The 28,000-nt window shown below is 54.1% G+C and overlaps 2 protein-coding genes across 7 annotated transcripts in view; one reads left to right on the top strand and one right to left on the bottom strand.

Moving 5' to 3' along the window:
* Positions 1-9,049, top strand: part of SFI1 (SFI1 centrin binding protein) — a 69,207-nt gene extending 60,158 nt beyond the window's left edge. Inside the window, exons 22-32 of the mRNA XM_036277282.1 lie at positions 1,094-1,190; positions 3,535-3,695; positions 4,146-4,220; positions 4,923-4,997; positions 5,141-5,317; positions 5,392-5,651; positions 6,303-6,407; positions 6,556-6,787; positions 7,848-8,179; positions 8,711-8,822; positions 8,900-9,049. Coding sequence (XP_036133175.1) covers positions 1,094-1,190; positions 3,535-3,695; positions 4,146-4,220; positions 4,923-4,997; positions 5,141-5,317; positions 5,392-5,651; positions 6,303-6,407; positions 6,556-6,787; positions 7,848-8,179; positions 8,711-8,822; positions 8,900-9,049 — 1,776 coding nt within the window. The remainder of the gene's footprint in view (positions 1-1,093; positions 1,191-3,534; positions 3,696-4,145; positions 4,221-4,922; positions 4,998-5,140; positions 5,318-5,391; positions 5,652-6,302; positions 6,408-6,555; positions 6,788-7,847; positions 8,180-8,710; positions 8,823-8,899) is intronic.
* Positions 9,050-9,085: 36 nt separating this feature from the next.
* PISD (phosphatidylserine decarboxylase) overlaps positions 9,086-28,000 on the bottom strand; it is a 42,029-nt gene continuing 23,114 nt past the window's right edge. The window contains exons 1-8 of one of the 6 annotated variants that reach the window (XM_036276997.1): positions 19,090-19,130; positions 15,145-15,342; positions 13,455-13,620; positions 11,882-12,118; positions 11,531-11,669; positions 11,121-11,267; positions 10,731-10,891; positions 9,086-10,332 (exon numbers count right to left, since the gene is read on the bottom strand). In XM_036276997.1, the coding sequence (XP_036132890.1) occupies positions 10,108-10,332; positions 10,731-10,891; positions 11,121-11,267; positions 11,531-11,669; positions 11,882-12,118; positions 13,455-13,620; positions 15,145-15,194 (1,125 nt within the window). In that variant the 5' untranslated portion in view covers positions 15,195-15,342; positions 19,090-19,130 and the 3' untranslated portion in view covers positions 9,086-10,107. The other 5 variants (XM_036276998.1, XM_036276999.1, XM_036276994.1 and 2 more) reach the window with 5 other exon arrangements.

Here is a 28,000-nt window from a genome sequence, read left to right as displayed (position 1 = left end):
CCGCGAGGGTTCGGGACCATGCTTCTACAAGATGGTGTGGGAGTTGGTGCCGGGGATTTGAACTGAACAAGGAAACCAGAAAACACGAAAACTCCTCCTCTGCCATGTGAGCAGTCGGGTTTTATTTATTTTACTGAATTATGAACCAGTCTTCATTAAAATCAGAACCAGTATTTTCCATATGTGTGGACTTTTCCACTGGGGGAAACTGCTGAAGTCACCATGCCCCCCGTCTCTGCGTCTGTCGGAAGAGGACGCTCGCTCCTGTGCGTCAGCCCCACAGGTTTCACGGCCAAGGGACTTTCTGGAAAGCATAGAGCATCTCAGGAATGTGAGGCAGTTGGTCACTGCTGATAGGAAGTGGCCCCAAAATGCCCTGTGGTGGGGTCTGGTCCCTCAAGCTGGGGGAGGGGAGGGTGTGGCAGGACACGCTATGGGAAGAAGACGTGTTACAAGACAGGGGACTCAAAGCAGATGAAATGACAGAGGTGGTGTCTGGACTCGGGGACGCTTTAGAAGAAAGCGGGGAGCCCTGCTGGCAGGACTGCTCCTAACACCTGGGAAGCATCCGCAGATGAGGAACATTGCATATGGTCTCGGCCCAGCCTGTTCTCGGGATAGCTCCGAGGCCAGCGTGTGGGTTCCCTGCTCTGGAAGGAGGGTCAGGACTCTGCTTGGCTTCATGGCTCGGAGGGGAGGAGGCCTTTTTGGGGTGAATGGAGTTTGTGATAGTTTGGGGAGCAGGCACCAGGCGTCCCCTAGCTGCTTGACTTTTCAAAGTGCTCTGTTTCTGTGATTTTCTAAGTCCCACATAATGGTAGTGTGCGCATAACATCGTTTCTGTCAAATAAGTAGAATGAAAGCCCATTGTGTCTTCACGGCATGGTGTGACCTTTAACTCTTGGTAGGAAATGCCATCACCTGAGGTTCTGGGCTTCCTGTGCGGGCCCTGGGGCTCTGCCTGGTGCCTCCTGGACTGTGGTCAGCGCCTTGTGTCCACCACTTGGCCTCCTTCCAGGAAGGCGCTGCCAGCAGAGCTGGGAGTCCCCAGGACGTGCTGTGACCGCCTCGCTGTTCGTTGTCTGCCTCTTAGGTCTTGGTCCAGTGGCGGGAGGCCGCGTCAGTGCAGATATACTACCGACAGCAGGAGGACTGTGCCGTCAGGGAGGCCCAGAAGGTGCTGGACAGGCGTAAGTGGGGCCCCTGGAAGCTGAGGAAGGATGAAGGACCCAGAGCTGTCACATTGCGCTGTTTGCCTCCCTGGAGTCTTTGTCTCCTTCTTGTGTACTAGTTTCCTGTTGCTGAGGTAAAGCACCTCAGACTGGGAGGATTAAAACAACAGAAAGTTGTTCTCCGAGTTCTGGAGGCCAAGTCTAAAATCAAGGTGTTGGCAGGGCCATGCTCCCTCTGAAGGCTTAGGGAGAACCCTTCCTTGCCTCTCCCAGCTTCTGGGGGCTCCCAGCAGTCCTTGCTGTTCCTTGGCTTGTAGACGCATCACTCTGGCCTTGGCCTTCATCGTCACTTGGCTCTTCCCTGTGTGTTCCTGTCTCTTCTTCTAAGTCAAGTCACACACTATCAAGGAAGGGCCTACCTTACTCCAGTGTGATGTCACTTATTACACTGCAGCGACCCTCTCACCAAACAACATCAATTCTGAGGTTCCGGGACGGACATGAATTTGGGAGGGTGTAACTGTTTGAGCCAGTACATCACAGCATTCTCCTCCCAACTGATTACTAACCAGTTTGTTACAAATGAAAAGTCAAGGCTTGAGATCTACATCAAAACGAGGAAATGAAGTTGGAATGGAAGAGTTTGAGGGAATGGAGGGATGGTTGTGACAGGAATTCCTTCCAGTGGCTGCTGCTTATCAGGTCAGCCTCATCATGGGAGGGCCCTGCTCCCTCCTATAGTTGGGCCCTTGGGAGCAGGGACTTGCTCAGTTGGCCTCAGGTAGTCCCACTACCTGCAAAACAGACAGCCTGGGGAAGACAGTCTCTGCCTGTGAGATACCCGGGAACTGGTCCTGCAGCGTGGGACCTGACACTCAGGGGACAGCCTACAGTCAGGACAAGTACAAATGCAAATGGAAATGGTTTAAGTCAAACTGTAGAGAAAACAGATCAAGTCGTTATGTTGGCTTGACAGAGTTTGCTCCAAGACAAGAATTCAGCTGTGGTTGGGCTAACATGTTTGTGTTGATGAACACAGGTCTCACTTTCCTCTAGGCAGAACTCTGGGTTAAACGTGCTGCTCTGTGTCCTCAAGCTGTCCTTCACCCCAGAAACCAGTTGCTGTTTCTAGTTCACTTCCAAGAAAGCAGCTGAGGGGCTCAGCCCAGCCCTTGGTCTCTGCTTATACAGGGGTGTGGCACCTGGTGCTGCACAGGCCTCGGCAGCTTGGGTCAGTGCACACTCCTGGCCCAGGCGGCCACTCCGGGGAGTTAGAGGAAATGGGCACAGGACTCTGGGGCAGGTGGCTTTCCTTAGAAGGCAGTCCCTGGGATTGCCATGTCCATAAGAAGCTCGGGAGACCTGTGACAAGACACTGGTGTTCTCAGCACATAGTAGATGTGCATTCGCTACCTGGGGGACCATATCTTGGCTTAATTAAGGCCCCGAGGTGTGGGCACACCTTGGCAGTCCGAGCATGGGGCTGGGCACTGGAGGGTGAACTAGGAGCAAGGTGTCATCATGAAACAGAGGCTTAAGAAGTACAGGCAGGAGTCAGATGCTGGCTGTGCAACCTGGGCTAGTCCTCTCTGAGCCCTCGTTTCTCCATCTATGAAATGGGGATAATGCTCCCTGTCCCTTGGGGTTGTCATGAGGACCCAATGAGAATAATATATATGCACTTAAGCAGGGCCCAGGAAGTGTCAGCATTTAGCACTAATGCTTGGCCTCCAGGCTTGTGCATGCCGCCCTCCCTGTTCCTCTGGCATCAGTGCCCTGGTGTCAGCCCTCTTCGGTTGTCTCTGAAAGAAACTTCTCTCAGGGCCTAAGAAAGTAAAAATTCTAAAGTAAACAATCACCCTTCCTCTGTCTAAAAAAAAAAAAAAAAATCAGCAGAAGGAAGTGTTTGCTTCCTCAAGAGAGAATCTGGTGACACAGAAACAAAATGCAGGATGCGGCCCTACCTGGCTCAGGCTGCTTGGACTTCTCTGAGCCTCAGTTTCCTACCTGGCACAATAGGGCCACCGTCTCACACGGTCAGACAGAGGGTCTTCTGGGTCACGCAGCAGCTCTTGCAGTCACTCTGAGGGACCCTGGCACATCTGCAGTCTCGGCTCATGGGCCCTTGGGAAGGTCACACCAGCAAACAGAAGACCTGGTTCCAGTCTCCAGGGTGCTCAAGGTTGCTGAAGGTGGCCAGAGCTGTCCTCAGAGGAGTGTCCACACGTGGTGGTTTCACCCAGTGTGGGATGACACCCCAACTTTGTCCCCACACAGCCTTCTTCATTCTGCACTCTAAATTTGGTGACGTAGTCATGCAAATAGACCCTAGAAAAGAGCAAACTGATTCGGTCTGCCTCAGGCTGTCTCAGGACCTGGTTTTGGCACTGGCGGGACCGTGGCCAGAGAGCAGCCCAGCAGAGAGCCCAGCTGGAGAGGGCAGCACAGCATCACCGTCGGCAGCTACTGCTGCAGGGCCTGGACCGGTGGAAGGTGCACCATCTGGGCTGCATCAGGAAGAGGGTGAGGCAGGCTGCAACTCCCCGGTTCCCTTGCGCGGGCGAGCCCTTCCAGGCCGGGACACCAGGCCCCAGGGAGGAAGAGGTCCTTCCCGCAGAACTCAGGCAATGCAGCCAGTATGGCTGCTGGGTGGTCTGGGTCCTATGGGCACAAGGTTCAGGAGCCTTTCTGGGATGGCTGGGGGGATGGTACCTGAAGATCTGGTCTCTCCCACATGAAAAACAGTTGAGTAAAAGCCTCGTTCACCCTGAATCGAGGCTTGTCAGAGCGGGGGACCTGTGGAGTCATCTAGAAGCCCCTGCCTGGTGCAGGAGGCTCTTGGCTTCATGAGGATACCTGGCAATGGGAGAACCATTTACTTGGGCAGAACTTCTCACTCTGTGGCTGCCCCCAGGTGGTCTGGGTATGGGGCACCTTTTAACGCAGCTCCCTGTGCACCCACTCTCCGTTCAGCTCCTGCAGAGGCAGGGCGCCCGACTCCTGGTCCATACACTCGTCCGGTCCTGCTTCCTCCAGTGGAGACAACAGGTGGGAACTTGACAAACCCTTTTCCCCAGGTGTGCCCCCCACCCGACATTTCTGGGTATTGCCAGCTTCCGGGCATCGCCAGCTTCCATCCACCTGTGACTGTGTAAGGCAGAGTTACTTCAGGGCCCTGTTTCTATGTGTCACATTGAAAAATATATCAGAGGCCCTGGCTGGTTTGGCTCATCAGTTAGAGCGTCAGCCCGTGGACCAAAGGGTTTGATTTTCGGTCAAGAGCACATACCTGGGTTGCAGGTTCAATCCCCAGCCCCAGTTGGGGTTGTGTAGGAGGCAACCAATCGATGTGTGTCCCCCCCCACTTACTTCCCTTCCACTCTATCTAAAATCAATGGAAAAATACCCTCCAGTGAGGATTAATAACAAAAAACCCCATGAGGGTAGTAGTCAAAAAGTAATGTGAAATGCATTTTAATCTTCATGAGGCCTTGATTGAAATGCCAGGCAGGATTGTATCCAGCTCAGCAACCCTTGACGCGCACGGGTCCCTCACTCCTTGGACTGCAATGTGAGGGCGGCCCCAGCTTTTCTTGCCAGCCCAGCATGCTGCCCACCTGCTCCTCCCCCAGAGCTGTGTGTTCTTTCCAGAGGACAATTCCTCAAGGGGTCTGAGAGTGACAGGGCCCTGTGGTCAGGCTGGCCTCCCCGGAGGTGCTATTTCGGTAATCTCTTCTTCCTGGCCCATAGCTGGTGAACAGGAGGCGGGAGCAGCAGGACACAGCCCGGGCCCTGTGGTTCTGGGCCTTCTCGCTACAGGCAAAGGTAATGGGGGCTCTATACCCCGCTGCCCCTGCTCTTCCCAGGAGAGGACTGTGCCTTGGTGGAAGGTAGGGTGGGTTGTGGGCTCAGCCCCTGGGGAAGCCTAAGCAGGGAGAGCTGGGGCTCACCTCCTCCTCCTCCTGGAGGTGTGGGCTGCGTGGCTGGGCTTTGTGCAGGAGAGGAGGAGGAAGAAGGCACGGCTGGAGCGGGCAGTGCAGACCTACCACCAGCAGCTCCTCCAGGAGGGTGTCATGCGCCTCCTGCGGTTTGCAGCTGGCATGAAGGCCCTCCGGCAGCAGCTGCATTGCCAGCAGCAGGTGCAGGTAGGCCCAGGGTACCCTCACTTTCTCGTGGGGAGTGGGCCGGACATGGCATGACCTGACAGAGGCTGTTGCAGGCAGCCCACAGTCTCCACCGGGCAGTACATCGCTGTGCCATGCTCTGGAAAAGGAAGGTGCTGGGCCCAGGCAGGGGGCCTCAGCCTCCCACATCCACCATGCCCAGGAGAGTGACATTCAAGGGTCCCTTTCCCGACCGCATCACTGCTGGTGCTGGGGATGCCGCCCTGGAGACCACGAGGCCACGAGCTCCTCGTGGGCCACTGGGAGCTCTGGGCAGCCTGGCGCCGAATGCCGGGGACCCCCAACTCCTGGAGCTGTGAGTAGCTATCTCTTGTCTCTTTGTCCCATCTGTGGGTCACTGCTGAGTCATAGGGACCCTTCTCTCCAGCAGGACGTCTCTCCTCAGCCCTGGGAGAGAACACAGCAAGAGGGCAGCCCCACCCTTCTGCCCCCAGACCTGCCATTGTCCTGCTTCTCCCCTTACAGCCAGGAAACTGGGCTCCTCTCGGAAACCCCACTTTTTATGCTCTGGCCCCTGCCCCATACCCACACGCTCTGCTGATACAGCCGTTTGTGTCCAGAGTGCCCAGTGCTGCCTGAGCCTGGGGGAGAGGTCACCAAGGGGAGAGGCACCAGCCTGGGCCTTGGTCCTGCTCTGTCTGCTTCATCCCCCACCCTGACCCTAACAATGGCCTGTTCCCCTATGATGTGGGACAAACAGCCACATCACCAGGGTTGCTATAGAGGTCAAAGGAGATGATGTGTGTGGGTGAGACATCAGCCTCGCTTCATTAGAATTGCTAGAAGTTCTTTGTGGTCCAGAACCATCATCCTTTCCTTCTCTGGCCTTAGTCTCCCCGTAAGATTAGAGGGGCTGGATTGGATGATGGCCCCTTACCCCACAGAGGTCTCAGGCCCCCTGCAGCCCCTGGGCAGCTTGGAGGAACAGGCCCATGTTTCTTCCCAGCAATGCTGTCCGCTCAGCAAGGAAGCAGCCACGACGCCCAAACTTCTTGCTGGAGCCCTTGCAGAGCCGGAGGTCCCTGGGGTGTGGCACCATCAGGGGGCAAGGGTAGGTCATGTAGTCCCTGGGCCCTCAAAAATAGATGGTACCTCCATCCAAGGCTTGTGATTTGGGGTCTGAGGGTGAGTGGCCCTTTTATTCCTGTTTCATAGGAGGGTACTGAGGTCTGACCAACTCCTGCCTTCCCTCTGCTTAGGCCTGAGACACTGAGGGAGCAAGGCCTAGGCATGGCCCAGCCAGCAGGCCCTTCCCTGACGAGGCCCTTCCTGGAAAAGACTCAGACAGTACTGGTCCCCAGTAGCTCCCTGCCCCAGGCTGGGGCCCTGCCAAGTGCCCCTGGCCGGAAGCTGTCCCCCATGGCGAGTGCAGGCCCAGAGCTGCTGACCCCTTCCTCCTTCATGCCCTGTGGAGTGGACGCACCCACTAGGGTAAGTCCTGTCTGGTCGTCTGAAGTTCATTCTGCGGTCTGGTCTTCAGTGCTCTGTGTCATGCACTCGGGTGCTGCAGCCACAGCTGTCCTTGCTGCTTCTGGAACACTCCCACCTCAGCAAGACGCAGCGAGGCCCCTCATTCACTCACCAGATGTACGTGCCACAACTAGGGCCTAGTGAACAGCCCGCGGGGCCCTGCTCCTGAGGTGTCCCGCTGGTGGAGGCTGCAGATCCTGAGGGTCATACAGGCTCTGGTGAAAGTTTGGGTTTTAAGGAGAGTAGGAAGTTGTGGAGGATGGTTGGCTTCTGTGATCAGATGGCCTGGCAGAAGGTGCTGGCAATACCGTGGTGGGAGGCAGACTAGGCAGGACTTGCTCTGATGGGTTTGATACGAGTGAAGGAAGGAGCCTGGCTCGGATAACTCAGGGAATAATGAGTTATTTTACTGAAAGAAGGAACAGTGGGGTCCCATTTGGGGTGAAGCATGAAGTTGTTTTGTACCTGTCAGACTTGAGATAAAGCAACAGGCTTGCGAGTCTGGCCTTCGGGGAAGAAGTTGGGTCTGGAGATCAAAGTTGAGAATTGAAATCAAGTTGTCAGGCAGGGGAGTGAGAAAGGAGGAGTGCTAAGTAACGGAGGGGGCAGCAGTGGGGTTGCACCCCGAGGAGCTGGTGCCTCAAGAGAGCCTTGGGAATGGTGAGAGAGACATTGTTCTCACCAGGAGGGAATCGGCTGTAGGTGGGTGTTGGACATTTACAGCTGCCTCTGATCACTTCCTCACTGAAAGACAAGATCACAGTTCAGAGCGAGCAGGGGTGAAAGATCAGGAAGGCTCGAAACAGCTGCTTGGAGCAGGGCTGAGCCAAGCCCTGCAGAGGGTGGGGTGATCCTTGGGTGGTTTGGTGTCTGGTCCTGAGGGAAGAAGGGCAGGGCCAGGACTCTGAGTGAGCTGGCTATGGGAAAGCCCAGCTCCTGGGGCTTTGCCTACCCTACCCCTGGCACCCTGTCCCAGGCCTTCCTCCAGCTTCCCTGCTCAGTGTCCATCCTTCCTTTATAGGCATCAACATCACTGACCTTCCCTGGCCTTACGCCCCAGGCTCCTCTATCCCTAGCCTGTCTCCCTAATCCCCACCTGCTCCTTCCTGGAGACCTCACAGGCCCCCGGCTTGGGCCTGGCTCTGAAGCTGCAGGTGTGTACCTGAGGTCTGGCAGCACAAGCATTCAGCCCACTCCCAGCACCTGGGCGCCCTCCTTTCAGCCTGGGCCCAGCTGGGAGAGTGGTCAAGATCAAGCTTCTCCTGTTGCCATGGGCCACACTGACCTGGAGGCTGAGCTTGAGGGCATCCAGTGGCAATTGCAAGACTACCAGAGCATGAAGCAGAACCTCTGGTAAGATCCAGAAACCCCTGCCCACAAGGAACAGCTGGCTGCTGGGGTCCTAGGGGTGATTCACCTCTACTGTGTGCACTGCCAGCCCCCCTGCACACAGGTGGCACCTTTACCCCAGTCCTGCTCAGGAAGGCCAGGTTGGCCTTACCTGTGGGATGGGGACACAACAAAGCTGAGCGAAACTTGAAACATCACTGGATCATGTGAAAGCTGGGCCAGAGGTCTACCCAGTGATTGAGACATGGGATGAAAAGGTGCAAAGACAGGCCTGGGTCCCAGCTATAGAGAGTGGTGCTGTCCTCTCTTGCTTGTGGTCTAGGTCCATAGTCTGTAGCCCCCAAGCCCAAGCTGGGGACCCTCACCCTTGGAGGAGCAGGGACAGGTATCCCCCTGGGTCCAATCTGAGTTGCTGTCCTCCAGACAGTGCAGAGGCTGGGAGAGGAATGGGAATTACCCCCCACCAAGAAGCCCTAAGCCTGAGGCTCCACCAAGGGCCAAGCTAGGCACACAGCAAGTATCTCAATGCCTCAGGTCCTACCAGCGGCAGGCAAGCAGCCTACGCCAGTGGCTGGAGTTGAGCCGGGAGGAGCCCAGGCCTGAGGACCAGGAAGCTGAGCAGCAGGTGCAGGAAGAACTGCAGGAGGTGAGGTCCTGGGCAGTCCTGGGATGGGCTCTGGCTGTGCTTCCTCTCAGCACGGCCTGTCCTTTCCCGGCCCCCAGGTGGAACTGCAGATCCAGCAACTGGCTGTGGAGCTCCAGGCCCGGCGCCAGCCCATCAAAACCTGCATCTCCCGTGTGCAGGCCCTGTACCAGAACCATCACCCACTAGGGAGGTCTCAGCCCACCTCCAGGAACAGAATGCAAAGCTAAAATAAATTTTATCTTTTTATTTCAAAATGTTGCAATTAAATGAATTATGGTTCAGAAGTCTCCCACTTTTCTTACAAAAATACTGTGCTACTGATACAGTTGAAAAAGTTCAAATGGCTTCTCCTGCAGGAGAAATTCTGAGTCCCCAGGAGACATGAAACCTGGCCCTGTCCTCGCCATCAGCGGCTCCCTAAGGACTGCATACCTGTTGCTTGGGGACAGATTTTCTAGGCACTGACCCTGCCTCCCCACCCCGATACACCAAGGCTCCTCTCTGCCCCCAACATAAACCCCTGAATCAATAGCAGCAACTTTCCCATATTTAATGTAGGTCTGGATCTGAAAAGGGGACACAAGCTCTCCCCTAGTCCCAGTGTGGCCAACACTACCTGACTGCCCCATTCACATGGGACACTGGCAGGGGGGGTTCAGTAACTGGTCTTGAAAGCGCCAGAAGGTTGCTCTCTGGGATCTGAAGAGTGCCTCGCAGTTTAGTCACCCTCCTCGGAAGACGCTGGCAGAGTCGGGTGATGTATTCACCACCAGTGTGAAGACGACAGCTTTCCCAACAAGCAAGGTGGGGCGAATTTGGAAACAGAAAGCAGTTACAGTAAAGGCTGTGTGGTCCTGCTCTGGGGCAGGCGGGCCCACGGTCAGTGCCAGGAGGCACCTCACCCGTGCAGGGAAGGCCGAAAGCAGTGACGGGAGGAGCAGCAGAAAGGTACATTCCCGCTTACCATCCTAACAGAAACCAAGACCAACGGAATACTCAGCCAGGTTTATACGACAGGTTAAAACCTCTCCAAAAGGGAATCCGAGATCATCCCGGCACTCACTCCTCTTCAGGGTGGGAAGAAGGAACGACATAGGTCTAGGGCACAGTGGGGCTCGGGCCTCGTCTGCACCTCTGGGACAGCAGTCACCAGGTCCTGCCTGGTCAGACCCTGGTCCTGAGAGAGTCCCCTCCTGACAGCTGAGGAGGTTCCCTTCAAAGGGATTCCCACTTCTCTGTTCAGGAAAGATCCCTCAGCAGCAGCAGCCAGGAAAGAGGCTTTAGATTAGAGGGAGCCCAGAGCCTCCCCAAATCTGATTTTCTGTCCTGCTTTCAGCTTGAAATTGAAGTCCTTGGGGGCCTCGAAGATGAGCACAATGGTGGAGCCCAGGTTGAACTCGCCCAGGTGTTCGCCCTTGCGCATGGGGATGCCCTCCTTGTTGGCATGCGTCACAAAGCTGAAGTCGTTGTAGGAGCCCTTGCTGTACCGTGGGCTGTTCGTGTGCAGGTCCTGGGGGAGGCCAGGGGCAGAGTATGTGGAGACCTGCTCTCTGGGCCTTGAACACACCCCTGCAGCCTGTCCCCAGTCCAGCAACTCGGCCCATGGGCCAGGTGTCTAACCAGACAGTTCCTGACACCCACTATGAACTGGGCCTCAGGGATATAGAGGAATCAAACCCCACCGTTCTCTAGCACAAATGATGCTGCAAGACCAGCACCTAGGGAGCAAGGGGCAGTCACAAACTGACACCAAGAAAGTCCCTCCCTCTCCAGCCACCTCCAGAGAGGACACAGGGGTGGGTGTGTCAGCACTTCTAGACCTGAGGGAGCTGGCTACACAGGAGACAGGGCAGTGGAACCCCAAGTGGCCTAACCATTGGGCTTCACCAGGGCCTGGGCTCTGCTTACCCGGTCGAAGTAGATGCGAATGGAGCCCACGTTGGTGGCCCCCACAGCTGTCAGTGAAAAGAAGCCATGTTTCCAGTCCCCAGTCAGGACTACCCGCTCGTTGTGGCAGAAGAGTTCTTTGATCCAGCGGGCCATGCCAGGGTTCACGGACATCAGGGAGCCTGTGAAAGCAGGGACACTGCTGCTCCCCGCCCAGCAGGAAGACCAACCTCCTGGAGCCCAATGGCACCCCCATGTCACTGCAACTACAGAGTAGGCTGGACCCCAGCCTACCCCCCCTGCTGCCCACACCCAGCCAGGCTAAAGCAGTCAATTCCCAGCCTTAGCACCCCATCTCTGCAGCCTGGGGTTCAGAGAGGCCACTCTCAGCCACGGGCCGCCCTGGCCTACCTGGGAAGTGGCGCCGGTGGGACACAGTCCAGTCGGTGGGGGAGTGGAAGCAGTGGTAGTCCCCGGGGGCCAGGTAGATGACGCAGTGGTAGAGCTCATTCCCTTCTTGGGTGACCAGCTGGTTCCTGAAGGAGCTGCAGGAGGCGGCTGTGGTGGGCAGACACGAGGAGAAGGCCATCAGACAGGCACCCAGTGCTACCCAGCTTGGGGCCTGCGTGTAGTCTGGACACGGGCTCGAGGGAGGCCTCGAAGCTCTGGGCAGAGCGATTCCTGGTTCAGGGGCAGCCCTCAGTTCCTACAGCCTTCTCAGAGTCCCTTCCCTCCCCAACCCATTCCAACCTTCACCCTCCAACCTCTGGCACAGCCACACTGCAGCAGAGCGACCAGGTTGTGACCAGGCAAGGACTCACCTGGTGGGAAGGGCAGGTCTTCCACAGAGGTTCGAGGGCCCAGGAATGACTCCAGCGAGTAGGTGACCCCCTTCACCTGCTCCACCTCAGAGTTCTTTACCTGCCCAAAGTTGAGGATCTTCCCATCCGATGGGCTGATCTGGAAGGGCCAGGAGAGGTTTACTGCCAGGGATGGGAGATGAGAGGACACAGAGGAGGAGAAGGGACCTCTTCTAATGCCTACACTGATGGCCCCGCCTGGCGGGGCAACACCCTTAGACCACCCATGGAGGCTGTTGGAACTGATTCCCACAGGCACAGGATAGAATCACATTTCTGGAGGGAGGAGTGGAAGGCAGGGTTGGGCCTCACCACACTGTGCAGGCAACAGACAGGCCGGGCCTGCGGCTTCAGCTTGCGCCGGAAGAACTCGCTGAGGTTGCGGTAGTGGTGCAGGTCCTCCACGGCGGCCTCCTTCATGTTCACCCCGAAGGTCCAGATGTACAAGCTATAGACGGGCCTGCGCAGCCAGTGTGGCAGCTCCACCTGGTTAAGACGGCCCCAGGCTCGAGACAGCAACCGTGTCGGCACTGACTTGTACAACGCCACCTGCAGGCCACAGGCAGGCAGATGAGTCAGCCAGCTTCCAGCCCACTGCCCTCCTCAGAGGGGGCCACTTCCAGAGGCCTTGGGCAGCCCATGTAGGCTTTGTGATGTGGTTGTTTCTCACTAGGAACCAGACTGAGCTTGCCAAATACTCTCCCAAACCGAGTACTGGCTGAGACCCTGACAGTGACAACTCAGGTGTTGCAGTCACTTTATGCAGGCCGAACGGCAGCCATCCTAGTCCCTGGGGAGAGAATGGCCAGCAGTCTTGTATCTTGAAGGGAGGAGGGAGCATAAATGGATCTGATACCATCACAGACAGGCTATGCAGGAGACAATGCCTGTGTCCTGGACCACAGGAAGGAGCAGGAGGCCCCTGGTGGACAGGAAAATCTACAGCCCCAAGTGTACATCCCTGTCCTAACACAATACTCCCTTGGTCAAGATCAGGGACTTTGACATCATGCAGAGATGCTTTATCACTGTCGCCAGGGCCTGGTCACACCCTGCTGAGCCTGCCCTGCCTGGCACTCAGAGGCATTCTCCTGTGATGGGCCAGGCCACAGGGCTTTTTGCACTCGGGGCTCCTCCCAAGAGGAACAAGGGAACCAGCCCCTCCAGCCACACTCTCTGGGCCAGGTGACCCATCTAGGAGCTGCTGACATAATGGGACCTGCCTCTAATCATCAGCTGTTGCTTGTCTGAACACAACCAAGATACCAAGTCCCCAAGGTGTAAAAGTAATTTCATTCCAACTTAAACACCTCTAGGAGGTATTGAATCAGTGCCTCCCAGAACTCCTCCCAGCTGACGCCTGTACATTGGAGTGGCCACAGCTGTGTGACTCCAGGTCTAATGCCCAGAGCTCTTTAGCTTTCAAGCCCTCCTGACACCCTACCATGGCTGTCCAAGGGCCAGAAGCAGGGTCTCCTCCTTGAGGTCAGCCTGCCCTCCAGGGAACTGGCCAGGGCTCCCAACCTCAAAGGCATCTCCACCCTAAGAGGCCCAAACAGGCTCCAGCCTTCCTGAACCACCCTCTGACACCAATTTAGTTTTCTCAAAATACCTCTAAACTCACACAGGAAATCAGAGACACCATTTTCAGAATGCCCACTAGGGGTTCCTTCTAGAAGCAGAGCCCCTAACGGCACAAATGCAGGCAGAGAGCTGGCAGTGGACAGCAAGCCGGCTCACACAGCCACCGACCAGCACCCCGTTCTGGAGGGCTCAGACCCCACAACCATCACTTCTTATCTGACAACTGTCTCTCCTAGGTCTCCTGTGTCCCTACCTCAGGCTGCCTGGGGGTGGTCTGGGCCAGCAGCCTGCACACACTTACCCTGCTCACGGGCCTCCATCCCACCCGGCTGAGCGGTCTGAGGGCACCGAAGGGCAGGAGGTAGTAGAGGACCGTCAGGGGCCAGGAGCGCAGTTTCAGGGCAGGTCTGGACATGCAGCTCAGCTGTCCCAGCCTCCGTCTCAGGGCCAACTGGGGGAAGTGCAACCTGCGGGGCACATGTCCACTCATGACTGGGGTCAGCAGAAGGGTCTAGGAGCTCCCATCCCACCTTTATGAAGCCCACTTCTCAAGTCCAGCAGCACTGGCCATGCCTCTCACTTCCCAGTCCCTCACACCTGCCTGCCAGCTGGGAAGGACTGGAGATGTCAGCAGCTGAGACATAGAGGCTGAAGTCCAGCTCCTAACCTCTCAGAAGCAGCAGCTCTGAACACAGGAGCGGCCCCAGTGAGGCCCTTCAGAGCCAAGCACCACCTGGGCCTAGTGCAGGGAAGACAGGGTGCAGAGCCAGCTTCACAGCCCCTACCCTCCTGGGGCACCAGGAGACAGTCTGATTTCCCAGAGCCCCATCAGCAAAGCCACACATAGGCGTGGGGGAGCCACTGCAGGATCTGGGGAAACCTATTTATGGCTGCAGGCCTCTTATTTCCTCATTTGAGATATTAAGGGATTGGGCCTGAGAAGATAAAGAAAAACTCACACACACACACCCCTAACAGTTACTGCTCCATCCACCTACAGGGTCATTCTATACCAGGTCAAGTTCTCCAAAACTGACCCAGAAATTGGTAGGGAGAGCCTGTCCCCATCTCAGGCCACCTGAGGTCTGCTGGGGCCACACACCTGACCCAGGCCCCTCCTTCCAGCAAAAGAGAGTGGGCCTTTCCCCAGGCCCCACCAGCCCAAACCCAGCGTGCTCAGCACAGGCGCAGCCTTTTCCACCAGAACCCTGGCCTCCCGAGGCACATCAGTGAGGCCCATGTCCCCTCTCACAGGCTGAAGCCCCAGAAAATGCTCCTGAGGCCCTAGTGTAGCCATCAGGAGGCTACAATGCCACCCACTGTGAGAATGTTCCCAGGCCTCAGCTGCAAAAAGACTACATTCATCTGGATGATCTATGGCCCCCATCTATGCCAGTGCACTCTCAGAGAGGCTGTGTCCTCTGCCCCCACTTGCTAAACAGACCAAGGAACAAAGGCATCTCAGCTGATAGGAAAGCAGAGAATGGAGAACGGAGCCAAGGCCAGGCCCGGTTCAGTGCCGGCAAAGAGGCTGCCGCATCCCCCGCTCCCGACCCCATCCCCGCGTCCATGCTCTCACCACCCCCATTGTGTTTGTAAAAGGTCTGGCTGCTGATTGGGGGGGGTGGGGGGGCAAGCAAAGCCAAACAAATCACTGCTCCCCCCTCCCACTGCCCGCACCTGCCCTGCTCACTGCAGAAGCACAAGGACCAATCCTGGAAGAGCTGCACCGAGCAGGGTGGGGGCGCTGGGGGGGTGGGGAACAGCAGTTTGGGTGCAGCACAGACACTGGGCCACCAGCCCGCTCGGCCTCCCCAGTACCTGAAGCGAGCTCTCCGACTCAGGCCCCCAGGGCCGGGACCCTCCAACCGCGGGGGAGTCCCGGGGCCCCTGCTGCCACCTCCACTGCGGGGCCGCTGGACATGAACTCTGACCTTGTGGAGGTCGTGGCGGGGAAGAGCAGGGTTAGGAGGCCGCTGGCAGCATCTCACCATTTCGCCGAGCTGAGCTCAGGTCCTCGCCTCGCCTCTGACTGACACATGGTGGGCGGGCAGGGAGGCGGTGCCAGCAGGATTGCCTTTGTTCCTCCTCCTTCCGCCCTTCCCCCCAAGGAGCTCCTGCGCCGTCACTGCTCCACGGTGGCTGGTGGGCCGCTTCCTCTGCTCAGAGACTACAGGGTGGAGCTGGGACTATTGCAAAGACAGGCACTGGTCACACATCTGCTCCGGGCCTGCAGCACCAGCCCTAAGCTTGGCCCACTGTCTCCGGGCTTGGCCACCAGCCTGCTCCGGGGAGCTGATGGCATGGAGGGGGCCAGGCCCCTCTGGGCTCAAGGAGCACAACGGGAATCTGAGCCCTGCACTCCAGGCAGGCGCCCAGCGTCACCCTGTCTGCAGCTCAGGTGGCCCCTCCCTTGCCAGGCCCTGACCCATTTTCCATTCAGGTGATAAAGTAGCATCGGAGGAATGAGGGAGGGAAGGCGAGAGGTGGGCCTGGTGAGACCCTGGGCATGACCAGCTTTGGCTCTTCCTCATTGCCCATGCCCCTGCCTGTGAGCCCCCCATACTGGGCACTAACCATCAAGGCCTCCTCAGAAAATGAGCACCTGGGTGACATCAAGGAAAACCGATGTGGAGCTGGGAACAGGCCAGGAATGAAGTCCATACCTGCCCCCCTCCAACCTCCCCATCTTTACTTGGGAACAGGGACAGCACTCTGGCCAAGGGCCCGCATGCTATGGGGAGGACACACTGCCTCCACAAAGCCCTTCCCATCACCTCACAGATATCAGGGAAGGGGGAGAACAAACATTCCACGGCTGTTGCTGTCTCAGCCCTGGGAAGTCAAGGTCTTGGGAGGATGCTGCACCAGCCTGGCCTCCAATCCCAGCTGCAGGCTGGCAGGGGACAGAAGCCTGGCCACCTTTACAGGAAGTGTGAAGAAGCACCACTCCAGAGCGGCTCCAAAGGCAGAGAACCGACCCCGCAAGGCCAACGCATTGTGACCAGCCAGAGGCCCCAACTCAACATGGCTTTATCACACAAGGGAGACCACTGCCACCCAGTGAACACACCTCAGCCACAGAGGTGAAAAGGCCAGCTTGGCACTTGCCAGGTGTGCAGGGGCCCATGGCAGCCTCAAGTCTGAACATGAGCATGGATTTCTGCCCTGACCGAGGAGACAGTACAGCCTGGCCCACGCCAGACCAGAGCAGGTCCAGTTCACTGTGGGTGGTCCAGGCCTGACCCAGAAGCAGATGAAGGCACATGCCTCCTCTGGCCCCAAAGGACAGGCCCACAGCCCCATGGACAACCCTGCTTCAGGTTCTGGCGACCTCCAGCTAATAGTCCCATCCATGATGGTCAGGTCACCTCAACCACACCACCCACATGCTGAGTGTACCCCCACTCCTCCCTAGTCCACCAGGCCTTGGCCTCACATTGCTCCCCAGGAAAACAGGCCCACAAGGGGTAAGTCCAGATCAGGGCTGCCTCCCTGCCTCTAGAAACTAGAAAACTCAGACTAAGTGCACACCCAGGATTCACGGTGGGGGCCAGTGAGGAGGGGACAGGAGCCCAGCCGCTTCCTGCCATGGCGACCACTGCATGCTGTTGGAAAGGCACATTCAAGAACCCACAGACAAACCTAGCTTCTCTGGAAACCTCAGATCCTCAAAGCAGATGCACACACTTGCACTTCACTGTGCCCCGGGGCTGCCAGCCACCAGGGCAGGGCAGACTCCCCCTCTCCCCCCAGTGGAGGGAGCTCACCAGGAACCTGCCCAAGGATATGCAGTCCTGGAGAGACTAGAACTGCCCTGAAGGGTAGGGAAGGAGGTCCTGCCTCCTCAGTACCATCTCTGCCACTCTTCTACCTCTTCTAAATCACCATCTGTGGCTCTTAAAAGGGCTCCAGGAAGCAGACATGAATTCATCTTTCTCTCAGGAAATGAGCCGAGCGCCCTGTCCAGCTTAAAGCTGCAGGATGGAGGCAAGGGGATCCCTAGAGGTCACTCACTTCCCAAGGGCAGGGCCACTTCTATAGCCAGGAGTGCTCCAGGCTTCCCCATCTCTGAGCCCCATTTCCCTCCACACCTGTGACAGCCCTTGGAGCCCAAGCCAGAGCTTCTCCCTCTCTGGCTCGGCTCCCTGAGTGTGACTGGGGGGCAAGGGAGTGCCTCAGGCCCAGATGAGGGTGCTCTGCTAGGCACCTACTAGGAGGGTGCTCTGAAGTGGGGAAGGACGGACACCCTCCTCTCTCTATCCTAAGTCTCAAGGACACTCTGTGGAGGTGAGTTTTTGGCTGTGACCAGGACTTTAAGTCATTACAAGGCCTAAGGAACAGCCACATGGAACATGAGAACTAGCGGTGGCCTTGGTGGAGGACAGTGACAATTTGGTTACTGCAAATCCTGGCTGCCTTCCCACACTCCCATCCTGAGTAGGGAAAGGCCTTGCACACCACAGGGCTCTCTGAATGGTCTTTCCTCCTGCTCATCCCCTGGAGGCTCAAATCACAGCTGTGACCACGGCCCAGAACAACTCTGCTCAGAAACCCCATGCTTCCCTTCCATGCAAGAGTCAGTGCAGCCTCACGCCCCAGACCTGGCTCCCGACATCTCACCTTCCCTTCCAAACCCACACTCTGGGTGGACAGGTTTCCTCCTTTGTGAGGATGGAAGGAACAGGGTAGAGGCTGCCCCTATGAATAGGAAGAGATGGCTCAACAGGACCACTGCAGGGACATCTTTGTCAGGATGTACTGTTCTTGGGGGTTTCACTCGAACACGTCAACTGGAGGAGGACTGCCTGACCCAGGAAGTTACCAGCTACTACAGAGCGGGCAGGCCTGTGTGCTCCTGCCTGGTTCTCTAGGACCCTGGTAGATTCAGCAAAGCCAGGAAGGCAGGGAGGGCGTCAGAACTGACCACCCCTCCACTACCCCCCAAGAGGTTCTCCCCGAGCACAAAGGGCCTGGCAACCCTGGTCATGCCCATCTGAGAATTTGCTTCTGCACCCCGAGTGGAAATCTCACTGGGTGCCAGGGTCACTCCTCTTGAAGCCTCAGCAGAAACTCGGGCCCCCTAAACGTGTGTCTGCCACCTGACTTCTGTGTGCTCCCACCTGGAGGGCAGAGCCGCTTTCCCCTCCAGCTCCCCTGAGGCGCAGCCACCAGGCAGCTGTGTCCAGGTGAGGCCACCAACCCTTCCTCCTGTGTTCCAGGGCTAGAAACAGACAAAACTTCACAAGTAGGAATGGGGAAATGTATCTCCCAGTGAAATGGGTGAGCCATTCTGGGGAAGCCCTGGGCAAGAGGAAGCAAAGAGAGGGGCCCAAAAGCGCCTCTTTCAAGTCTGCACAAGGGAGGCCCAGGAAAAGTGGGTGGAGGTGGGGGCAGTACTCTCCCAAAGGAAAGGAACCTCTCAGGCAATCCCCGGAGCCAGCAGGGAACGGGGCTCGATGAAGGGCAGCATGTCACCATATCACCACAAGAGGGGCAAGGGGCGGGGAGGGGGTGACAAGTACTGACACCTCCAGGTCCTAATGAGGAACAGTACAGCGTCCCTCCTCCTCTGACATCCGCCCTTGGCTCTTTCTGCAGCACAGAGGAAATCAGCGGGCGCTCCCAGCGCTGGAGGGGCCTCGGAGCCGCCCTCCTCCCCCATCAAAGTCAGCACTTCCCTTTTCCCACCCCCAGGCTAGGAGATGCTAGAGGATGTAGAGGAAGTGAGCTCATCCAGCCGCCCGGTGACTGCCATGTGGGGCTGGGGAAGCACACAAGTTGGTCGAGACTATGGGGTGGGCTACTTGGGCCCCCAGGCCTCAGGTTCCAAACTCTAAAGGTGTGCCCCGAACCCAGGGGGCTAGATGGCTCTCCTAGGTCTCAAAGTGGCCTCCCAGCGGGTGTCGGAGAGGAGAGGAGCCCAGCTCACTCACCGGCAGGTGGTCCCGTGGTCCCGTCCTGCTCGGCTTCCGGGCAGCCGACTCAGAGGAGGCGCTGCTCCTCCACCAAAGACTTGGGTTGGTGGGCGGGGGCTCGGGCTCCAGCCACTCAGACAATCAGGGCGGGGCGGGGGCAGGAGGGCGGACACCAGACACCATAGCTGTACTCCGCCCCCCAGCCCAGCCCCGCCTGCCCAGGGGCCCCTTTAAGGGGGAAGAGGAGACCAGCACTCTGCAGATCACCTTCAAGGGACCTCCCCAGTGACACTACCGGGGTTGGGAGTGGTCTGCCCTCACAGGAGTTGGTTTCCTGGGGTGGCTGCCTCCCAGAGATCCCCTCCACAACCTGCCCCTTTAGGCAGGCTGGGCCTTCAGGTGCTGGCCGACTTCTCTGGACGGAGTGGACTTGTCTAGCCCTCCAAGTGAGAAAGTGAGACAGGTATCTAAGTCTTTGCTCCTTCCCACACCCCATCCTGAAGACACAGGCTGCCCCCACCCTCACTTCTCCTCCTCCAGGCAGACACACCCCTGACATACAAAATCCCTGGTGTAGACCAGCAAACAGGACCAGGGGGCAAGGTTCACCCCTGGGCCCAGCACTTAGGATGAAGAACATATGGAGTGATTCTGTGTCCAGTCTTTTTGTTGTTCATTTTACTTTTCAATTACAGTGGGCATTCAATATTTTATATTAGTTTCAAGTGTACAGTATAGTGGTTGGACCCTGTCTACCTCACTAGATGGCAGAGACCTAGCCTGTGGGGCCAGTAGCCTACCTACATGCCCAAGTCAATATGAGAGGGAATGAAGCAGCTTAACATATTTTACCAGGGAGAAGACGACTATTCACCAAAGAAAGGGTGTGGAATTCAGGAGCCTGGTCACTGTCTGTGCAGGTCATGCCCCAGGGCAGCATGCCACCCACTGGTCAGACTGCCTCAGAGGCTCATTCTTCTTGCTCAGGCTACTGAACAAACACCCAATCCAGCTTCTTCCACTGAGAATTTGGATTCTAAAGCAATGTTTAGAACAGTTAGACAGACCTACAGGTGTAGACACAGCCCACATACCTGTCCTAACTTGGACCCAGACCAAGCAACTTATCCATGACAACCTCTAGACCTGAGCTGCCACCGTGGGCTGAAGAGGAGACAACAGGGAGGGTCCCACCTCAAGGACTTCAGTGAAATTCCACACCTACACCGCACCAGTAGGAGCAGAGAGACAAGGGTGATCCATGCAGAGCTCCAGTACTGGGGGCTCACTACATTCTCCGAGCCCTGGTGAGAAACATTCTCACTTCAAAACAAGCAAACTCCAGGTAGGATGGGATAAAAAAGAGTTAAAGCACAAGAAGGTACCATCACAGAATCCTAGCAGCACAAAATGCCAGAAAGCAAAAAGGTCCTGGAAGACCATTCGGACTTCCCCAAAGCCTCCAACACTTCCAGACCAGGCCCAGCCCACACCAGACCAGAGGGCAAAAACAAAAGTCTATGGGTCAAAATGAGCTTCTCATTTGCTGAGCGGTGGCACCAAACGATCTCCCAGAGATCATGACCACTCAAAGCCCCTTGGATGATCAGTGTTTAAAGTGATGAGTGTTTAGAAAAATCATAAACAAGCCCAAGATCTGCCCTGAGATCAGCCCTCCCTGGCTTTTAACCTCACCTCCACCACCTATCAGTAGGGAAATGCCTTCCAGATTTCAGACAGTAGCTGAAAAATCATTTCTGAGAAAAACAAAAACCCTTTGGTAAGTTCACGTTCCCAACCTGAATGAGCCCCTTCTGGCCACACTGGGTCCTTAATTTCCAGTCCTCCTAACTTGTTTGGACTCCTGTGGGTGGGAGTACCACCTCACACCACCGTGAGGCTCTGTAGGTTTCAGGCCTCTTGGCCACCAACACATGTGGACAGACTTGTCCCTCTAGGTCAACCCACTGCAGCTCCCTGCTGAGTGTCAGGGCACAAGGCGGCGGTGGGACAGGGGTGGCAGGTGCTCTCTGCTAATTCTCATTCCCTGGGGGCTGGTCGGGGCCCATGAGGAAGGCTGGTGTTTGCAAATGTTTCTTACCAGTCCTACCAGCGCACAGGACTTCTCTGGCTCAGGCATAGCCCCTCAACGGCTCTGAAGAAGGGCGGCATGCAGTATGGTGAAGAAAGCAAAGTACATGTACAAGAATAAACTCAAAATACATTAAAGACTTAAAGGTAAGACCTGAAAACACAAAACTCCTAAAAGAAAAAAAATAACACAGGCAGCAAACTCTCTGACATCACTCTTAGTGATATCTTTTTGGGTATGTCTCCTGCAAGAAAAACAAAAGAAAAAACAAACAAATGGGACTACATCAAACTACAGAGTTTTTGCACGGCAAAGGAAGCCATGAACAGAACAAAAAGAAAATGTACTGAATGGGAGAAGATATTCACTAATGATATACCCATAAGGAGTTAATATCCAAAATATGTAAGGAACTCATAAAATGTAACACCAAAAACAAACCGATTTAGAAATGGGCAGAGGACCTGAACAGATATTTTTCCAAAGAGGACATACAGATGACCAACAGACATACAAAAAGATAAGATGCTCAATGTCACTAATCATCAATGAAATGCAAATTAAAATCACAAAGAGCTATCATCTCACACCTGTCAGAATGGCTACCATCAATAAGTCAAGAAACGCATGTTGACTAGAATGTGGAGAAAAGAGAACCCTAGAGCACTGGTGGTACAGCCACTGTGGAAAACAGTGTGGAAGTTCCTCAAAAAATTAAAGCTAGAACTATCAGCCCCAGCTGGGTGGCTCAGTTGGTTGGAGCATCATCCTGTACACCAAAAAGGTTGTGAGTTCGATTCCCGATCAGGGCACATACCTAGGTTATGGGTTCAATGTCCCATCGGGATGCGTACAGGAGACAACCAATTGTTTCTCTCTCTCTCTCCCTTCCTCTCTTAAAATCAATTAAAAAAATAAATCCTTGGATGAGGGTTAAAAAAAAATAGAACTACCATATTCCATTTCTGGATATTTATCCAAAGCAATCCAAAACACAAATTCACGAAGATACACGCACCCCTATGTTCACTGAAGCATTATTTACAATAGCCAAGACATGGAAGTGTCCTTCGACAGACTACTGGATGAAAATGTGGAACAGAGCCCTGGCCAGTGTGGCTCAGTTGGCTGAATGTTGTCCCATGCACCAAGAGGTGGCCAGTTCAATTCCTGGTCAGGGTATTTCAGGCTCAATCTCCAGTAGAGGGCATGTAGGAGGCAGCCAATAAATGTTTCTCTCCCTACCTCTCTATCTAAAAATCAATAAAAACATATTTTTTAAAAAGATGTGGAACATATATACAATGAAAAGTTACTTGACTACAAAAAGAATAAAACTTACCATTTATAACAACATGGATGGACCTAGAGGGTATTATGCTAAGTAAAAAAGGGCAGAAAAGACAAGTACCACATGATTTCACTTGTATGGGGAATCTAAAAGACAGAAACAAACTTATATATACAGAGAACATTCTGACGGCTGCCGGACGGGAGGGGGATCGTGGGGATGAGTGAAAAAAGAGAAGGGATCAAGATGTGCAAACTGTCCATTATAAAAACAGTCACAGGGATGCAAAGTATGGCACAAAGAATATAGTCAATAATATTGCAATAACTATGTATGATGTCAAGTGGGTGCTAGACTTAATGGTGATCACGTCGTAAGTTATATAAATGTCTAATCACTATGTTGAACACCTAAAGAATATTGCAGGAGACATATTCTGAAGAATATTGAAAAAAATTTTAAATCAGTGAATTTTACTGCATATGTCTTATAGTTTAATAAAATAATAATAAAGGAAAAAAAAAATAAAAAGAGAACAAGGTACTCTGAGGTAGAACAAGCCCAAAAGAAAGCAAGCTCCCCACAACACCCTACAGGCCTCTGAGTCAGCCACCTGGACCCCTTCCAGCCCAGAGCGCAGCCTTGTCTGTTCCACATCTTCAGGCAGAGTCTCTGCTCCACACACTGGCTGCTCAAAGCTATGGGAGGCAGTCTCCAAGTGGTACAGGCACACAGCTGTCCTTGGGCTGGGGGAGGCAGGAGAGCACGGGATGAAGTAGGGGACTGAGCTACTGGGGAGAGTGCCTACCACAGGTACACAAGAGGGGCCCCGAGGCCCACTGAGGTCGCCTCCTGCCCTGGAACCAGGAGAGGTTCTTTGAGGACAGAGCTGGGCTGTAAGTAAACTGCACCTGAGGCGGCAGGGGGCTCTGCTTCCCTGCCAACCTAATTGCCAATTTTAATATTCACAATTGTTTTCTCAACACCTATTAGAGAAGAAAGTAAAATAGTATTTACTGAATCTCTACTCCCTGCCAGCACAGGACCAGGTATTTACACATATATCATTCTCACTTAACCACTTTATGAGGAAGTTAATATCCTGTTTACAGATGAGAATAAAGTTATAGTAATTACATAAAGTTTAAAAACGCGCAGAACATGCTCTCTACTGTCCAGGGTCAGGGACACCATAGAGAAGAAGCATGCTGTGTGGAGGCTGAGGGGCTATGGATGGGGATGAGAACAAGGACAGAGGGTGATGAGAGAATGGTTGGGCTGGTCTGTCTGTATACCTTTTCATAAACTGAAGTGCTGCACCACACATTTTTAAAAAATGTTTTGGCTTGAGAGAGAGAAAGGGAGAGGGGAGAGTGAGGGAGAGGGAGAGGGAGGAGGGAGGGAAAGGAGGGACAGAGAGAGGGAGAGGGATATATATGGAGAGAGAGAGAGAGAGACATCGATGTGAGAGAGAAACATCGACCAGTTGCCTCCTGTATGAACCCTGAATGGGGACTGAACCCACAACCTGGACATGTGCCCTGACTGGGAATCAAACAGGTGACCTTTCAGTGCACGGGACAATGCTCAACCAACGAAGCCACACTGCTTGGGCACCATACATTTTAAAAATTCTAACCTGAGGCAAGAAATAAGGAAGTGGTGGTAACACAGGGAATGAGCGTGGAGCCCAGCTGTTCCTGACTAAGGCCTATTGTCTACATGGCTGCTCCCCAAACACCTGACCTCCCCACAAGCTCCCCATGGCCAGGTTAAAATGAACAAAACTGCATTAGTATGCTCAGATGCAGAATGATGCATTTGGGGGTGAAGTTTCATAATGTCTGCAATGTACCTGCAAACAAACAGTTCAGAGAATAACATACACAGAGATAAAGCAGATGCGATAAAACATTAACAACTGTTCAGTCAAGGGGTGTGTATGTGGGTAACAACTCTTAACTTTTCTAATCTGTTCAAGTGTTCACAATAAAAGAATTGGAAGACTCTGCTTCACAGAAAACCCTCTAATTCTATTACTAGGGAGAGTACTTCTCTGGCTCTGAGTAAGGCAGAACAAGCCAAGTCTGCTCTCAAGGTGCCCCACGCACCCACTGCTGCTTCCCACGCAAGCACTCAAGACCCAACCACTCAGCCAGGGTATAATCAGCACTCCGAGTGCCCGGCTCTGGGCTGGGTGCTGGTGTCCAGAGAGTGCTCTTCATGCCCAATGGGATAGACCAGCTGCCAACCACAGCTCATTCTGCAGCCACAGGCCTTCCCGCTTCCATGAAGTCACCTCCATGGCTTGCAGAAGGAGAGCCATATGGACTGCTTCTTCTCCAAAGGGCCCCCCCATTTCCACCAGGCCAGCTTTTCCACCACATGCCCCTCTGTGTTCAGGTCAAGGAAGAAAGGACACATGGGAAACACCAGAGACCGAGGGGATTCCATTACCAGGTGTCATCCTACGTGGAACTCAAATCACATGTTCACAGGAACCCTGCAGTCACCATGCTGCACAGCTGTGCACTCCCCCAACACACCTGACATCACCCAGTAACTTCAGGTATACAGCACTACACACCTTCCACTGCCCCCACCTTGCTGAATACTTATGAAGGTTTTGTTCCCCCTTTCTGACTTATCGTGACAAGAAGACAGCATATCTGACATCACAAATGCAGAACCTGCCACAGCTCCAGGCACACCTGGCTGCTCCTATCCTGTTTGTGCTGTTCACGCAAAGGGAACTCTCCATAGAGGTCCCTGAGTCAACCGCCCTCCTTTCAAAGGCCAAACACCAGGTCTGGGCAGCCCAAATGAACAGGCACTTTGACCACAAACCCCAAGCTTTTCCAAGACATCATGAGTTCCTGGAAAAAAACCAACAACTCCTGGGCGTCTCCTCCTCTAAGGGCAGGGAGTCCATGTGGTCTGACAGGGCTGAAAGCCTTGTTTCTGGAGGAGCATGGATTTGTTCTGTGCCATTCAGTTTAAATGTTAAATTTATAAATACTCTGAGCCAACATAAACAAAGAATAAACATGTGAAAAATGTTGAAGTGGATTCATATAGAAAGAAGAGCAAATTACAAACCATACTGAGGTACCAGGGTCCTGGCATTCTCTATTTCCTCCAAGGCTCTCAGTAAATAGCCACTCCACTCCTCCATCTGCTCGAGTCAAAAGTCACGAATCATTTCCCATTTCTCTCCCCCCACCCCCACCCTATACATCAGTGCATTTTGTCCATTCTCCTTTCAAAACACACTCAGAACTGCCCTGGCCCGTGTAGATAAGTAGTTAGAGCATGGGCCCTCGAACCAAAGGGGGGTGGGTTCTATTCCTGGTCAAGGGCATGTATCTGGGTTGCAGGTTTGATCCCCAGCCCTGGTAGGGGTTGTGTGGGAGGCAACCAATTGATGTGTCTCTCTCACATCGATGTTTCTCTCTCTCTCCCCCCTTCCTCCCTCCCTTCAACTCTCTCTAAAAATAAATGGAAAAAATATCCTTGAGCGAGGATGAACAAAACAAGCAAATCTCCAGAATCAAGTCTTTTCCCCCACCACCTCCACCACTCCCACCTTGATACCCCCACGGCCTTCTCTTGCTGGGATACTGTCAAAGCCCCCCCAACAAGCCCCCATCACTTCTCCCTAGCTCCCCTACAGCCAGAGCGATCCAATCAAAAAGTTACCAGACAGGGGACCTGGCCCTGAGTGGGTCTGCCTAGAGCCAGCCTGTAGTGTGTGTGTTCTTGACTTCGTGCAGGAAAAATTTCACAACACGAGTCCAGGTGAATTTTAGAGGATAGACGTTTATTAAAGCTGGGGACAATGAAACAAGGAAGGGCCTAGGATAGAAGAGGGACTAGATGGGGAAATGAGCCTAGGCTGGGCTACTTTGGATCACTAAGAAGTCAGAGAAAAGGGGGCCTTGGGGACAGGGTAAGGGGGTTTGCCTGGGACAAACTGCTGCTGCCCATCACTGACCAATGGAGGTATCTTTTGTTATAATAACTGGTCTTTTTTCCTCAGTTCCTAAAATCTTCAGAGCCACAAAGCTGAACTGGGTGTCTTGTTGTTCATAACAAGTTCCTTTCCATCACAACTGGGTTTATCTTAATGAGGTGAGTCTTGGAAAGCACCTAAGGATGGGGGCTGGTTGCAGGGGAAGCAACCAAGAATAGAGTGTTGAAATTTTCAATCCCACACTGGGCGAGGGAGTTGAAGGTTGAATCAATCACCAATGGTCAATGGCTTAATCAATCATGCTTATAAAGCCTCCATAAAATCCCAAAAGGACAGGTTCAGAGAGCTTCCAGGTTGGGAAACCAGAATACTTCCATGTGCAGGGCTCCAAACTCCACTAGGACAGAAGCTCCTTTGTTGGGGACCTGGCCCTATGTATCTCTTTGTCTGGCTGTTGATTTGAATCCTTTAATATCCTTTGTAATAAACCAGTAATCTAGTAAGTAAAATATTTCTCTGAGTCCTGTGAGCTGCTCTAGCAAATTAATTGAACCTAAGAAAGGGGTCATGGGAACATCTAATTAAAAGTCATCTGGCCCTGGCCGGTTTGGCTCAGCGGTTAGAGCGTCGGCCTGCGGTCCGGAGAGACCCGGGTTTGGTTTCCGCTAAGGGCACATACTTCGGTTGCAGTTTGTCCCCGGCCCTGGTTGGTCGTGCGGGTGGCAGCCACTCGATGTGTCCCTTCACATCGATGTTTCTCTCTCTCTCTCTTCCTCTCTCTCCCTCCCACTCTATCTGTACAAAAAATGGAAAAATGTCCTTGGGTGAGGAAAAATAAATAAATAAAAGTCATCTGAATGACTTCAAAAAGAAAATGTTCCATAGTCCAGACAGCCAGACATTTGAAGAATACACCCTTGGACCCAATTCATCTCAACAATGTACATTTTACTACAAAACTCACAGACTTTTCTTTCTCCCTCAGAACACTATGGGTATTGCTTAGTTGTGTTTCTGGTTTGCAAATCCTAAGACCCTTAAATAAATCATTGTCACTTATTTCTAGCCACAGCCTCCTGATTCTTTGTATGTTTGAAAACCTGTAACCCCAGGAGGGAGTCATTAGAACCTCTGATCTATATAGCCAGTCAGTCAAGCACAATGACAACCTGGATTTGTGACTGGCATCTGAAGTGGAGGGCAGTCTTATGGGACCGAGCCCTTAACCCGTAGAATCTTATCTATCTCTGGGCAGATAATGTCAGAATTGAGTTGAATTGAAGGACACCCAAGCTGGTGTAAGATTGTTTGCTGGCGTGGTGAAGTATATGTCCCCACCTCCTACACAAATGTTGGAATTGGTCCCAGAACCCTTTAAGAACAGTAATTTTTTTAAAACTTCAAGTGTCCCTTCTTAAATGAGTCCTGCTTGGTTTCTAATGAAACTGAGATGTCTTTGTACTAGTAATAAGCTAGGTTCTCTAAGGTAAAGAATAAGAAAGGAACCATGTAGAAAATCTACAGAGGGTTCCCAAGTCTCTTGCTGAGTACGAGGCCATGCATATCTAGGTTG

This window comes from Molossus molossus, unplaced genomic scaffold, assembly GCF_014108415.1.
Source record: "Molossus molossus isolate mMolMol1 unplaced genomic scaffold, mMolMol1.p scaffold_m16_p_22, whole genome shotgun sequence".
Classification (NCBI taxonomy): domain Eukaryota; kingdom Metazoa; phylum Chordata; class Mammalia; order Chiroptera; family Molossidae; genus Molossus; species Molossus molossus.
This window is presented reverse-complemented; position numbering and strand designations above follow the sequence as displayed.